This window comes from Crocodylus siamensis, chromosome 10, assembly GCF_052110815.1.
Source record: "Crocodylus siamensis isolate JL-2025a chromosome 10, ASM5211081v1, whole genome shotgun sequence".
Lineage (NCBI taxonomy): Eukaryota > Metazoa > Chordata > Crocodylia > Crocodylidae > Crocodylus > Crocodylus siamensis.
Window position 1 is genome coordinate 69,992,957 of NC_143404.1, and position 14,000 is coordinate 70,006,956.

Below are 14,000 nucleotides of genomic sequence, written 5' to 3' on the forward strand. Positions count from 1 at the left end.
CCACTCCCAGCTTCTGACGATGTAAAACTGCCTGCCCCAAGTGTGACCTGAACATTAGGATTTCAGGGACAGGTCCCTCCCTAACTCCACAGGGCAGAGGGTTGCAAGTGCAGCCCTGTGGAGGGCATCATAAGGGGAGTGGACCTTGCTGGTCTGCTCCATACCCTGGAGTATGTTCCCTGGACTCGTTTCATGCTGCTGTACAAGGAAGAGTAGGATGTGGCAGGTGTGTGTCTGTATGCAATCACCAGCCATTCACTACTCACCAGAGGATTTAGTCCTGGATCTTGGCTTGTATTTGGGGATCACGGATGTCACTTAGGGATGCACCGGAGCCACGCTGCGTGGAGTCTGCAGTCACACCTCTGAGCACACGTGCACACATGCAGAGCTCAAAACCCCATGGCACGAAACAGCTGGAAACAACAACTTTTTTCTAGCATCATTTTATTTTCCTGTAACATTTCCACATCCTCACAGAAGCCTCACGGCTGCTTCATCCCCTTCACACCCCTAAGACAGGAGAAAAACCAGCAGCGCTTCGGTAGGAGGTTACAATCCTTGTAACACAGGGTGGGAGAGGGAACAGAGCCAGAGGCAGTGAAGGACTCGGGCATATGCTCTTGACCTCTGCGACTGGCTTCTTGGACACATCAAAACTAACCTGTCCTCGATTTGGGAGAGGTCAGGGCATCCCCTGGACAGAAGTTGTAGCACCACTAATAAGCACCTCTAAAGAATAACAGCACCATGAAAAAGATTTAGAAAGCTGGTTACATATTTTCTTGCATAGCTGCAGAGCACCTGGGAACAATAAATACAAATACCACTTTGCATTCATTAAGGCATCAAACACAGCGTGCTCTACGCTCCTCGCTGTTAATTGACAGAACACAACAGCCCCCGTGAATTAACGAGCGAGGCCATTACATTTAATTATCTGAGGTTTTGCTTCAAGTCCCATTGTGTTTACACTGTAAATGTATCTCTGAACAAAAGGCATTACAGGACAAAAAGGTGAATGGAAAACATCCTCCCAATTAAAAATGTCAAGGGGAGACGCTTGGAGCTCACCATCCAGGGCAAAGCCAAGGTTTTTGGCGGTTGAGTTGGAAGCAGTAGATTCCCCCGCTCAGCAATTCAGTTTGGGAGATGCCACCAGAATTGAAATGATCCTGGGTAAATCCAAAACCCCTCCTATTTCTGGCATTGCATTTGTCAGGGTAGAAATATTTCCCACAGACCCAGGTTTTTTTCCCCCATCACTGTTTGCATTAACAACAGGCCCAGCTGTTTGCACTCTGAACGTCTCATTTGCTCAGCCAAAGATTGCCGGGACACCTGTACACGCAAAAATCAGATTTTGCAAATCCTTGCTGATGCGACTGGCTAAGGTGCACGTGCAGTGTTCCCGGGATGTCTGCGGCAAGAGCTGGTGGGATGGGCATGGCAGGGAGAAAGCACACATCAGAGCAGTTCTCCCTCGTCTCCACCTTTGGAGCCAGGGCTCTGCTGGAGGGAAGCAGCAGGTTGCTGGTCTGCTTCCATCCAAGGGCATTGCATGGAGGTTTTGCAGACCTGGGGAAAGCACCATACCCGAGGCTGAGGAGTGCACCCAGAGGGTGAAGAGGGTCAAAAGCCCTTGTGAATAAGTCAGTGTAACATCAAGTCCTGCAAGAAGCTTGGGTGCCCTGGGTGGAGTGGTGAAGAAGGCGTGAGACTGGGTGGAGCAGCTTGTTCTCACTGGCTGGCTGTTGCCGATCCTTCGTGGAGCGGAGCAGGTTGGCTGGGAGGAGGAGGAGAAGTGCCCAGATCACCTGTGGTGGGAAGAGAATGGCTCAATGGCAAACAGGTCGGGGCAGGGACCTTTGTTACTGGTACAGCGCCAGCACAACGGGGCAGGGACCTGTCGGCACTGCCGCCCTCGCTATCAGCAGCCCCTTCTGCAGATCCAGCCTCTGCTGTGAATGCACTGAGCTATGTCAAACCTCTTCCTTTCTGAGCAGGCTCCCCCAGCGCTTGCTGTCTGCTCAGAGCAGGTCCCAGATGCCCAGTGCAACCTGCCCATCTTTGTCCCTGGAGTCATGCACAGGCAGCACCAGCCCGAGTTTGGGGGGCCCTGGTTGTGATGTGTTCACTGGTTGGGCCTGGTGCCCCACCTTACACAGTACTGCCTGCCAGCCAGGACATTTCTCTCTCCTCTAAGGATGCGAGAGCCCCCAAAATAGGGGGTCCCCCATGCTGTTTTCTATCATGCACGGCTACCCCATGGACATGGTGATGTGGAGGCCATGTGGCACTGTGCTTCCAGCCGTCTTGCTGTGGCACGGGGCGCAGCAGGAGTCCACGGGCCAGCTGCCATTTCCAGATGCTGTCACATTGCTTGCAAATCTATCAGAACCTGGCAATCTGGAGAGAGCCCCCACATCCATCTCCTCCAGGGTTTTCTAGAGATCTTTTAAAGGCTGTGAGATTGGGGGTCATTTTGGTAGACCAGTAAGTTAACTCTACATGACCTACAATCTTGCACTGATGCATGTATAAGTGCAAGATTTCCCCACCCTCTGCATGGCGTGCACAACCGCAGACCTCTTTGGAGCAGGCAAACTTGTCATCTTTTTCTCCATTTCTCTCCGGTCTTTGTCCGCCATCTGTAGACAGTGGTATTCCTGTGATGCCACCGCAGCTGGCCCTCCAATGCATGAACCTGCAGTGAGTAGGGCAAGGAAATCACCAATCCTGCTACCAAACCAAAGCACTGGCACCTGACCACCCACCCCTCCAAGACTAACCCCACCTTGGGCTGCTCTGGAGAGGACATAAAGGCTGGGTCAAGTTTCAGTCCTGCCACCGCATAGGGCCTGAGTGTGCCTCTGGACTTTTGGGTCTCAGGGAAAGGCGATACCATGGGACGCAAAGGACAAATCCCGTCGTGGAGGCCCTCTGGTGAAATGGGAGGGATGGAAAGGCTCCAAAACAACAGTAGCCTTCTGCCTCCATCCTTTCTGCCCTCTTGCTCCCCCTGAGAGTTGGTCACTCTTTCTAGTGGGGCCAGCCAGCCACATCAGCCATGACCAAGTCTACAGGACATCCTCCCGGGGCACCTAAACCAGCCCATAAGGTGAGTGGGTGGAAAAGCCCCGTTGTAATATGATGTTTTACCTGCTTTTGTAGGACGGAGACAGTCTGTTCTAGTTCAGCCACGACTGACTCGAGGTTTTCCCTCGGGGAACGGCTCTGGGAGGGCTCCTCACTGCTGTAGCCAGGGACAGAAAACGGGGACTCTTACAGAAAACATTACCTCTGAAATGCCTTGCAGGTGCATATTCAAAACAACTGCGCTCACATTACAGCGACCTCCAGCTTTGTATTGCACGCGACTTTTTTTTTAAATAAGAAAAAGGAGAATTCAGGGACAGTGTCAGTGCTTTAAACATCAAGGGTTGCAGCTAAACATCTATGGGTTTTGCTGCATTTTTGTCTCAATTAACCAGAATCAGAGTTGCAAATGCTGGTTTTCCCTCCAGAGTGAATACACGTGCTACTGCCATGTGCAAGGAAAAATGCATCTTTGCACCTCGGCTTCTGGGATTTGGAGGCTTTGCCCCCAGACTTTTCACAATCTCCTGCGCTGGGGTCATGCCTGTAAAACAGCACCAGGAAATAGCAGCACTAAACGCAGTCTTGCATTTACTCTCAGTGATATCTCATGGCCATTAAAATCAGGGGAAACCTTTCTACTGCCTTCAGAAACCTTTGGACCCGGCTCAGTTGGTGCACACAATATCGCGGTTCCCCGAACAGCATTGCCACTTGAGTCCGATGCTGCATTTAGCTTTGCAAACATCCCTGAAGTCCAGCCCTCAGCACAGCCCACCACGTTTCAGAGGATCGCCTGCACCAAATGATGCGAGATGAGATGAAGGGGAGAGGGGCTGAGGTAACACACCTGGGGGGTGCAGGCTTGTGCTTGTCGGGGTTTTCTTCGGGGTAGCTGAAACCAAGAGACCTCTTGCTCCGAAATCGCTGAGAAAGAGCCTGGAACTGGCCTCGGGATCTGCAATCTTGAGGGAGGAAAGGGAGCAAAATAAGTCATTCGTATGGCTTGGGTCTTTCGGCTTGGACTACCTCCCATGCTTCGCCTCCCAGCCCCCTGCAGAAGCCCTCGATCGTGCCAGAGGTGGGCAAAAGCAGGCATTTTTTGGCTCACTGTGCCAACTACTAAGTGGGAGGAAGCCATCCTAACTGGACCCCAAGCACCACCTCTGCTCAGCTCCCACCTTCGCAGCAATCCTGCCACAGGCGGAGATCGACCGCCGGGATTTCCTCGCAGCTGACCATGCCTTGGGGGTAAGCAGCCACCTGGAAAACATCCCTCTGGAGCTGCCGGATGCGATCGCTGTTGTCGCAGATGATGCGAGCCAGGGACGTCTGCCTGATCTGCGTCAGCTGCGCTGGAGTGAAGACGCCAGGGTTTTCATACCAAAACCTACAGCAGAACGAATGCGAGGAGTGACTGGGAGTGACGGGCAGTGCGACAGGTCTGGGGGCAGAGGTGGCTGGGGGAACGCGCTGCGGTTTAAGGCACCAAGTGTCTGCATTTCAGGACCCGAGTTCGATTCTTGGCTCGGGTCGTATGCCAAATTGAGCCTGGGGGCGTAATGGTGCCTCCTGCAGTCAATCCCTCCCCACGTTCCCGCGACGGACAGTATAACTGGCTCGCCACTGAATAGCCTTAGTGCAGTAGATTAAGACTGGTTTGCACACCTGTCCACATCCACTCGGTGGGTGCTGGTAGCAATGGGGAGCTAGCACCACCGCCAGCTTTGCCGGGAGTGGGGCTCACCTACTGTGGACACACGTAATACTTACGTTTAAGCTTTTCCACTTTGGAAACAACAGATGAACAAACTTAAGAGCACTGAAAGTACCCAGGCGGCTCCATTTAGCTTAGCCCTCGAATAAGAGAGGGGTAAAAGGCCTGTCCTGATGTAGGCCCTTGATCCTTCTGTGCATACACAGACTACAGGAGAAGAGAGCTCTCTCCTGCTACCTCCGTAGCACCGAGTCCCGGCACTCGGGAGACGAAGTCAAGGACTGCTCCCTCCAGGCTGCACGGGGGAAGCAATATCCAGAGACAGAAAACCAAAGGCTTCGGCTCGACTCCGCGGGTTGGTACCTATCTCCATCCCGGAGTCTCCTGAACTGCGTCGTTAACAGGCACATCAACGTGGGGCCAACTCTTGTGCCAGGGACCAGGTCTTCCACCATCAGTGCTGGAAACAGGTCGATGTTTTTGGTCGTCCCGTATAAGCTGCAGGGTAAGAAGTGGAAAAAACGTGAAGAGTTATCAAAGGGCGGAGAGAAGTCTCACTTGGGTTCCTCATCCTACCAGGAATGTGGACTCTGGGTGTTAGGAGCTCATTTGTGGGGTGTTCCCCATGGAGTCATTTGGAAAATAACCGTGACTCACTAGTGTCAGTCAACACAGACAACTTAAATCTGCTCGGAAAACATCTCCAGGGGATTAATGCTGTCTCTATACAGAAACGTTGTCCTCTGTGCAGGACCAAAGGATGAGAAGTAGGACAATGCTCATTTGGAAAAGCCCAGGTGCCTTTTCTATTTGGGCTTTTAAAGCATGCATGCCACCCTGGCCTCTGAATATCACCCTGGATATGAATGGGATATCCTCTGAATATCACCCTTCAGTGGTAGAGAGGCAACTATGCTGATCTCAGTGGCCTTGATGCCTTCTTTTTGGGTGGCGGGCAGGGAGCCCAGGCCACGGTACCTCCTGAGCTTCTCCCGGATTTCCAGGTTCTTGATCTCATTCCGGAGGTCCTCGAACTCCTGTGCCGACGTGAGGTTGCAGAAGACCCTGAAGTCATTGTACGGTGGGATGCCGTGGTCCCTGCCCCGCTGGATGTTGATGGCCGCCAGGTCGAGCGAGACGGAGTGCGCCATGGAGAAGAGCTTCTCCGTCAGCTCCATATTCAGCAGCTCGGAGGGCACGCGCATCTTCCCCGGGATGCCAAACAGGCCCCGGAGGAGGGGGTCGATGCCCCCTTCCTGCATGATCCTGAAAGGGGAGAAGAAGGCCTTGTGGAGGGGGACGTGGCCCTGGCGAATGGGCTGGAAGGACTCATTCAGGCGATACAGGACGGGGTTGATCAGGGTGTGCCCGAAGCGGAAGGCCGCCGTGGCAAAGGCATTGAGGATCCCGGCATTGGTGTCGGGGCTGTAGCCTTTGTACTCGCCCAGCATCTTCATGCCGGCCTCCCCGAGGACCTTGGGGAGCCAGTGGGCGTAGGTGAGGTGCTGCATCTGGGCGCCCACCAGCTTGCGCGCTTCGTGGTAGACGGTGTCCCCGTCCCAGTGGGGATTCAGCGCCAGCAGCTGTGTGGCGATGCGGTTGTGCTCCCGAAACCAGAGGGTGTGCATGGCCGTGAGGCCCAGCTGCTCGTTAGCGCGGTGATCCCCCGCCAGGAAGCACGGCACGGGGCTCTCGTTCTCGTCCCGCATGCACTCCGTGGGCGGCCCCACAGAGAAGGGCAGGAGGGCTTTCCCCGAGCTGGGGACCACTCGCCCTTGCTTCAACAGCCCCTTCGGGTTGCTCAGGTCCCTCAGCTCCCTGGACTCCTGCTCCGTGCTGCCGTAGACATTGGAGGCGTCGATATAAGAGGTCAAGTGGTTAATCTGCTCCCTGGCGTAGACGGAGTTCATCAGCAGGGACGTCATCCCGCTGCCGCACACAGGGCTGGAGCGGACGAAGAACATGCAGCGCCCGTTCCTCACCCGGGGGTCGTTCTCCGGGATCATGATGGAGAAGCACGGCGGGTCGTTGGTGCACACCTCGCTGCAGGGTGCCCCGTCGGAGAACCGCGACATGCTGATGGCTGCCACCGTCTGGTCCATGTCATGGTCCAGAAACTGGCCCCACTGCATGAGCATGTGCGTGAACTGCTCGTCGGGCGTGATGGTGTCTGTCCCGATCATGGCTGTAGAGACCAGCCGGGGCAGGGGCAGGGGCAGCTCCCTCGAGTCCTCGGCCAGCGAGAAGCCCCGGGGAAGGTTAAAGCCGTTCTGGTAGGCCGGCTTGAGGAGACGCTGGAAGGCGGTGAGAGAAGCCCCCCACATCGGGTGCTGGAGGTTGTTGCAAGAGCCGTCGTGAGTCCTGTACTTCTGGTGGAAGCAGATGTCGGAGCAGTTGGGCGTGCGGCGGTGGGCAGAGCAGCCAGACAGGTTGGCAATCATGTTGAGGTAGTGCGGCGAGACCAGGTCGTTGTACCGGTAGCCTAGAAAGCAACCCCAAAAATGCATTACAGCTCATCCATGGCATCACCCATCCTGCTAAGGGGCCGCTTGGAGTCTGCGGCTAGGACTCCCAGTCAACAAGGCAAAATTGCATCTCTGGCTTCCAACGGTTTTGGGGAAGGGGGACCCAGGCTCAAATATCCAACCTCAGGGCCACTTGGGGACTCTCTAGCAGAGGAGTGACTTGAAAGCTGGCATCTGAAGTCTGCGGCCACTATATTAGCCACGGAGCCATCTTTTCTGACCTCTCACAGCACAAATATGAGGCCTAGGGATGACTTGTCTATAGTTAGAGGTCAGAGGGAAGATGGTGACCCAGGTACGGGCCTGAATGAATACCCCCCGAATTAAAACCTGGACAGCCTACTTCTCAACTTACTAATATTTAAAGCACTCCAAATGTTCTTCCAGTCCCATCTTTCTACCCCCTGCTGCTGTTACTGTTGGGTTGATTTGACTTGCAAATTTTCCCATCCTCCAAGGCCAGGTCAGAAATAACCTCCCTGTACCTGTGACATTCATATCCACAATTAAACCCTGCTGGACGTGGTCTTGAATCAGCTGCAAGGTCCTTTCAAAGATCTCACCAGCCCGTGCCGTCTCGAGGGTGTAAGGGTCCCGGGGGTAGCGGAAGAGCGCCAGCAAGTCATTGGGGGTTTTGGGTCGCCTGTTGCAGGAAATTTAAAACGGGCTACGTGTGATTCTCTATGATTTAAACAACTACTTTGCTCAAAGTAATAGCATGCTGCAGGCACCAGGGCTAGCATCGCTCAGGAAATAAATCTCCAACAGCTCCTATATTAGTGACCCAGTTTTCCTGACAAATTAGAGCCAGCCAGGGAAGTCCATTTTTCTCCCCTCCATGAACAATGTTGACAAAAATCGATTTATTTCAGCCTCATTGTAACATTTTTTTAAAAATGTGTTGCTTCAGTACATTAGTTGCAGTGCTGACAGCAAATGGAAAGGTTTAAACTGATTTTTTTTTTTAATAAAAAGCTGAAAATCTTCCATGCCAACCGTTTTTAGGTGAAATCAGCATTATGTCAAAAAAAATCCATCAAGAAAAAGTTTAGATAAAAAAAAATTAAGTATGAATTGAGTAAATTGTATTTATAAAATAATTGTGCTGATCAGACAGTTTTCCTGGCTGCTCTGCCTCTTCTTTGAATAGCTCAGGACAATAAAACTGTTTCTTGTAAGACTCTTCCCAAATTCAGAAGACCTCTCATTATGCGATTTTAGCCTATTAATCCTACACTCTCGAGCTTGCAAAAGGAATCACAGCTTTATTTATAAACTTTGCAGGAGAATATATTATTTTTGAGCTCTCTCCACTCAGTGTTTTAATTATCTCAATCTACTCCAGCAACCTGAACCCCCGGGGCACTTACTTGCTGAACAGCTCAGTTCGTGTCGAATTGATAGCGTGGTCCACACTGCTGATGGCTTCCTTGATCGATGAGGCTACAAAGGTGTCACCACTCCGACCAACATCCGTAGCTTTTAAACACCAAAAGGGAGACAACGATTAACAGAAATTGCTTTACAATTCAAGCTCGAGAGGATTTGCCATCTGGATCCAGTACAAAATACAATGCTGCAATTAGCTCATCATGCCATCATAAACAGCCGAGGGAAACATTTTGTCCCAGTTCGTAGAACAGCTACGAAAGCAAAGCACGCTGCTGCAAGGTGAAAGACGCAGCACAGCAGAATATACCCTCAGACTTAGTTGAATACCCCCAACATTTTGGTATATGGATACATGCTTGAATAAAACAAGCAAATGCCTTTAAGTTGCGTTCATTCTGCACTCGCAATCACTTTCCACAGATCTTCTAAGGAAGAAGGTAACTGGCAGAAACGTTCATTGGAAAGAATCAACTGTTATTTGGAAAAGCCTTGTGGAGCAGGATGACAGCATCTCTCAATGCGAGCAGAGCTTTGGGAAGCAAATGATTTATTTTTTTTGGTTTGGTGGCCAAGCTTTGCTCTGTGCCAACTGAAATAATATTTTTTCTGAATCTCTCCCAAGGAATAATCCCCGCAAAAGACTAAGGATAGAAGCAAATTATTTAAACACTGAGATTTTACTGGCAACGTTGTTCTCATTCTCCCATTCTTTGGGCTTATCTACAAGTGCATATGTGTCATCATTACGGTGCATTTAGTTTAGTACTTGTAATGACAGGCACTAACTAAACGTGGTGTAAATCGGTGCTACTGCACAGTAGTGCTGGTGCACGCTTTTTAAGTGATGCTAATGCACAGTAGACTAGTTCTACTGTGCATTAGCACAGGTTTTTTGTGCCATGCTAATGAGCAGTAGAATTAGTCTACTGTGCCATTAGCATCTCATGTAGACATACCCTTTATGTCCTGATGACCCCTCTACAAGCTAAAGGAAAGGACTGAATTCGGTGGTCTAAGCTAGGAAGCTCGTCCCAGTCCCGTTCTTATGGGTGACAGAATTATCCTCTAATAGGAGCAGGCATCAGCCTAGCTTGCCCCTCTGCCATGAAAAATCAAAATCTCCCATGAAAAAAATAATCATCAACACATTTGTTCGTGCAACTAACCTAGCGACACGGTGATTTTTCGTCCTGTGTATGTAAATACTATGTATCGTGTACAAGCGCCCATATATTCTCTGACTTCAAGACTAAAGACAAGATCATGGAGGAAAAGGAGATGCTCTACCCGTGATGGTCAGCTGCATGGTGCTGGAGGTGAACCCAAAGGGATTCCTGGCAATGCATTCGTATCTGCCCTGATCAGCCACCCCCAGGTCTCGAATGGAAAGTGTCCCATCTTGGCTCATGTGGAATTTGCCGCTGTCTGTGATCTGAATGCCCTCCTGCATTGCACACCATGAAAAAATAAAGGAAGAAATGTCAGTGCTTGGAAAGCATCCCATCAGCTTTATATTGGGCTTATCCAAGAAATAGAGGCCCAGCTGGGATTAACTGACACAGCCACCAGATGTTAGCATCATGCTGTGCAGCGTAGCAGAGGAGGGGGAGAGAAATCCAAAAGCCCAGACAAAGGACACTATCCCTAGCTGTCCCAAAGCACGTCTCCTCCCTATTCACAATCATACAGCAATCCTTCCCACTGCCCCTCTCATGTCGTCATCTGCACTTCATTCATTCATTCATCGCTCTTCGCCTCCTTGTCCTCCGGAGAGAAACTGAGCCCAGCTGAAGACACAGAACTTGGGGCATTGCTGAACCTCGAGAGGAACAGCTTCTCCCTGAGCAGGCTGCAGCCTGGGACAGGCCTGGAGTACAGTGCCATGAACCCCAAATATTCAGCTATCACAAGTTGGAAGGCTTAAAGTAACCACATTATTATTTTAAGCCAAACAACTACAGTTCAGACTTGTTGCTAGGATCGAAGCTTTCAGGGGTGCTCTCCAGTGACATTTCCAAGTGCCTTTCTTTAACTGGAAGAAGTAAGTCTTTCTTTTTCAGTGCATCCATTTGCCTTCAGTAGCTAACATGCACCTCCCTCTAACACTTTATCAGCAGGTCTCAAAGGTCTTTAGGACTGTAACATGTGCAATACAATCAAGGGAATGGGAGATGCCCTTCTCTTTGGAGTCTGTGGTCTTCTGGCCAAAGGTAGAGGTCTGCAAGGGCCATTACCATCTCACATGCAATGGTGCAAATCTGGACTGACCACAACGAACTCATTATAGGCCTGGAAAATCCTTGGCAATCTTAACGAGGACACTTAACCCTAGAAATTCCTGTCTATCATTTATCTGTGCAGCACCCAATGCAAAAAGCTCATTTTTGACTGTAGTGCCTCAGTTCGACAGTAGAGCAAAACCTAAGCAGTTATAAGAGAAGGTTTGTTTCCTTCCTGATGACAGGCTGAGAGCCATGGGACTCTTTAGCCTGGAAAAGCGCAGGCTCAGGGGCGATCTGATGGCCACCTATAAGTTTATCAGGGGTGACCACCAGGATCTGGGGGAACGTCTGTTCACCAGAGCGCCCCAAGGGATGACGAGGTTGAACGGTCACAAACTCCTGCAAGACCGTTTCAGGCTGGACATAAGGAAGAATTTCTTTACTGTCCGAGCCCCCAAGGTCTGGAGCAGTCTGCCGTCGGAGGTGGTTCAAGCACCTACATTGAACACCTTCAAGAGTAAATTGGATGCTTATCTTGCTGGGATCCTATGACCCAGCTGACTTCCTGCCCTTTGGGCAGGGGGCTGGACTCGATGATCTCCCGAGGTCCTTTCCAGCCCTGATGTCTATGAAATCTATTTGAGCCGATACAGAGATTTCCTTACTTCCCTCGGCTCCCCAGGTTCAGTCATGTCTAGAACTATAGGCCTGAGAGAGTTTTTTTCAGGCTACTGAGTGTTTCGCACTCTCTCTTCTGCGGTTTTGTTCTACTTCAGGTAGGTTAGTCTTCATATTATGCTGTAGACCTCAACCAGGACTGCAGTGCAATGTGGTGTCAGAGGGGAATGACAAGGTGCCTCCCAAAGGGCTCCTGATCTAATGAAAAACTAAGCATTTTTCTTTTCCAGCTACAGCCAACCCCCCTCTTTGCTCTCTGATATTGCCTTGGGTGTTTTAGTCTGCCTCGTCAGATCCAGAACTAAGTTAGGTGGCACATTTGATTCCCACCAGTGGGAATCCCTGAAAACAAGAACAAATTTTCCTGCATTAGAACTATCCTGGTCTTTGGGTTGTGGCCAGCTAATATATGGAGAGGTTGGTAGCTCATGTTACATCCTTGGAGGAAACAGAAAAGCCACTTGGAGGACAAAAGCCTAGGTCCTGAACAATCAAAAAAGCCTTGTCCATTATGACTTGATTGCATGTCCTTCGATGCAGCTTCCTGCACAAGCTCATTTGAAAAACAGTGGCAGCATTAGATAACGATGCCAGGAAGGGGTCTGGCTCTGGGGCATTAGCCCCAGTGTCGTTGGTGATGGCGAAAGGATGAGTTTTCCTACTTTGACCCAGGTGATGGTGGGCTGGGGATCCCCGCGGGCAGCACAGATGATCACAACATCCTGTCCAGTCTCTGCCTCCACATCTTGGGGGCGATGAAGAAACACGGGGACCACTGCATAGGAGGGAGAAAGGTGAGGGGGGGGGAGAAACAACAAGCTGCTGCTTGATTAGGAACAAATTGGTTCAAGTCTGTAACTTCTCACAAGGGGGGAGTTGAGATTTCCAGACAGCTTCCACCATCAGATTAAGGCTCATCTATTTCCTTTGTCTCATTAGCGATTCCTCCCTACGTTATATTTCACATTTGATCTTGTGCTGTCATCTCTGCTCCTGGAAATACCTGGGAACATGCAAGGACCACCCTCCCCCCCCAGCAACAGGGGTTCATAATACAACAATTTCCAAGGGAGAGGCTACAGCTCCGACCGGAGTTATAGGTTTGGTACAGAAGTTAATGAAGGGGGGTCTCTAGCCTGTGTTATGTAGGAGCGCAGCCTCCTTCCCCGGTCACAGTCTGTGGTTGGGGAGCTGGTTTGTTCTTCCTATGTTGCATGCCAAATTTTCAGCTGATGCAAGTGAAAAAAAAATAACTGCTTTGGCCTCTGAGGATTGACACTGCATTACAAAGTATTACAATGTGAAAGGACGTGGACAAATTGGAGAGAGTCCAGCGGAGGGCAAATAAAATGGTTTGGGGGCTGGGGGACAGGACTTGAGGAGAGGCTGAGGGAACTGGGCTGATTTAGTCTGGAGAAGAGAAGACCGAGAGGGGATTTAATAGTGTCCTTCAACTACATGAAGAGGGTTGCAAAGAGGACGGAGCTGGACTGTCCTCAATGGGGGCAGATAACAGAACAAGGAGCAATGGGCTCCAGCTGCAGCAAGGAAATTTAGGCTAGATATTAGGAAGAATTTTCTCACTAGGATGGTGGTTAAGCACTGGAACAGTTACCCAGAGAGGTGGTGGCATTTCCATCTTTAGGGTTTTCTAAGATCTAGGTAGACAAAGCCCTGGTTGGGACGACGTAGTTGGGGCTGGTCCTGCTTGGAGCAGGGGGTTGCACTAGATGTGACCTCCTGAGGTCCCTTCAACCCGCATTTTCTATAACTCCCTGCATTTTTTCCTTCTTTTAAAGACTGTTACCATGATTCAGATGCAAAGAAGGAATCCACCTCGCAGGACCACCCCCTTCAGACCGGGCAACATCCAGCACACCGTAAAGCAAATGAAACCTGTTTGCCCTCCGGTACCTCCTGCACCGTCCTACCTCGTGGCGTCACCCACAGATGCACAGGGAGACTCCTCACACCAATGGCGCTGATGGCATGGCATTCATACTGGCCTTGGTCGTGCAAGGCAACCCTCACTACACGCAAGGTGCCAGTGGAGAGGATGCTGTGCCGCCGGTCACTCGGCAATGGCCCGCCTGAGGGCAACAGCAAAACCATTCATTAAGGAAGCAACTTGTGTTCCCTGACATTGGAGATGGTTGTGGCATAGTCTAGAGCTTGATCCCATCCTTAAATGCCATGAGCAACACCAAGCAAAGATGCTATTCTCACCCTCCAGGTCCTTTCTAACTTCCCTCCAGGAGTATGAATAGACTTGAGCAGAGAGGATTGGGGGGCCGGGGGGGGTGTCACACAAAACTTTTCAGTGGCAAGAAAAAAAAAAAAATCAGATTTGCTAATACCCACATTTTT

General features: G+C 50.8%; 1 protein-coding gene across 5 annotated transcripts in view; it reads right to left on the minus strand.

The window, feature by feature from the left end:
* Nucleotides 1-412: 412 nt before the first annotated feature.
* LOC149856800 (peroxidasin homolog) overlaps nucleotides 413-14,000 on the minus strand; it is a 48,803-nt gene continuing 35,215 nt past the window's right edge. For 3 of the 5 annotated variants that reach the window (XM_090020769.1, XM_090020767.1, XM_090020771.1), the window contains 12 exons: nucleotides 13,565-13,723; nucleotides 12,296-12,408; nucleotides 10,021-10,177; nucleotides 8,712-8,820; nucleotides 7,827-7,984; nucleotides 5,795-7,298; nucleotides 5,180-5,314; nucleotides 4,281-4,489; nucleotides 3,950-4,064; nucleotides 3,163-3,256; nucleotides 2,590-2,707; nucleotides 413-1,817 (listed from right to left, as the gene is read on the minus strand). In XM_090020769.1, coding sequence (XP_089876895.1) covers nucleotides 2,612-2,707; nucleotides 3,163-3,256; nucleotides 3,950-4,064; nucleotides 4,281-4,489; nucleotides 5,180-5,314; nucleotides 5,795-7,298; nucleotides 7,827-7,984; nucleotides 8,712-8,820; nucleotides 10,021-10,177; nucleotides 12,296-12,408; nucleotides 13,565-13,723 — 2,849 coding nt within the window. In that variant the 3' untranslated portion in view covers nucleotides 413-1,817; nucleotides 2,590-2,611. Of the gene's footprint in view, nucleotides 1,818-2,561; nucleotides 2,708-3,162; nucleotides 3,257-3,949; nucleotides 4,065-4,280; nucleotides 4,490-5,179; nucleotides 5,315-5,794; nucleotides 7,299-7,826; nucleotides 7,985-8,711; nucleotides 8,821-10,020; nucleotides 10,178-12,295; nucleotides 12,409-13,564; nucleotides 13,724-14,000 lie in introns of all 5 variants that reach the window. The other 2 variants (XR_016438373.1, XM_090020768.1) reach the window with 2 other exon arrangements.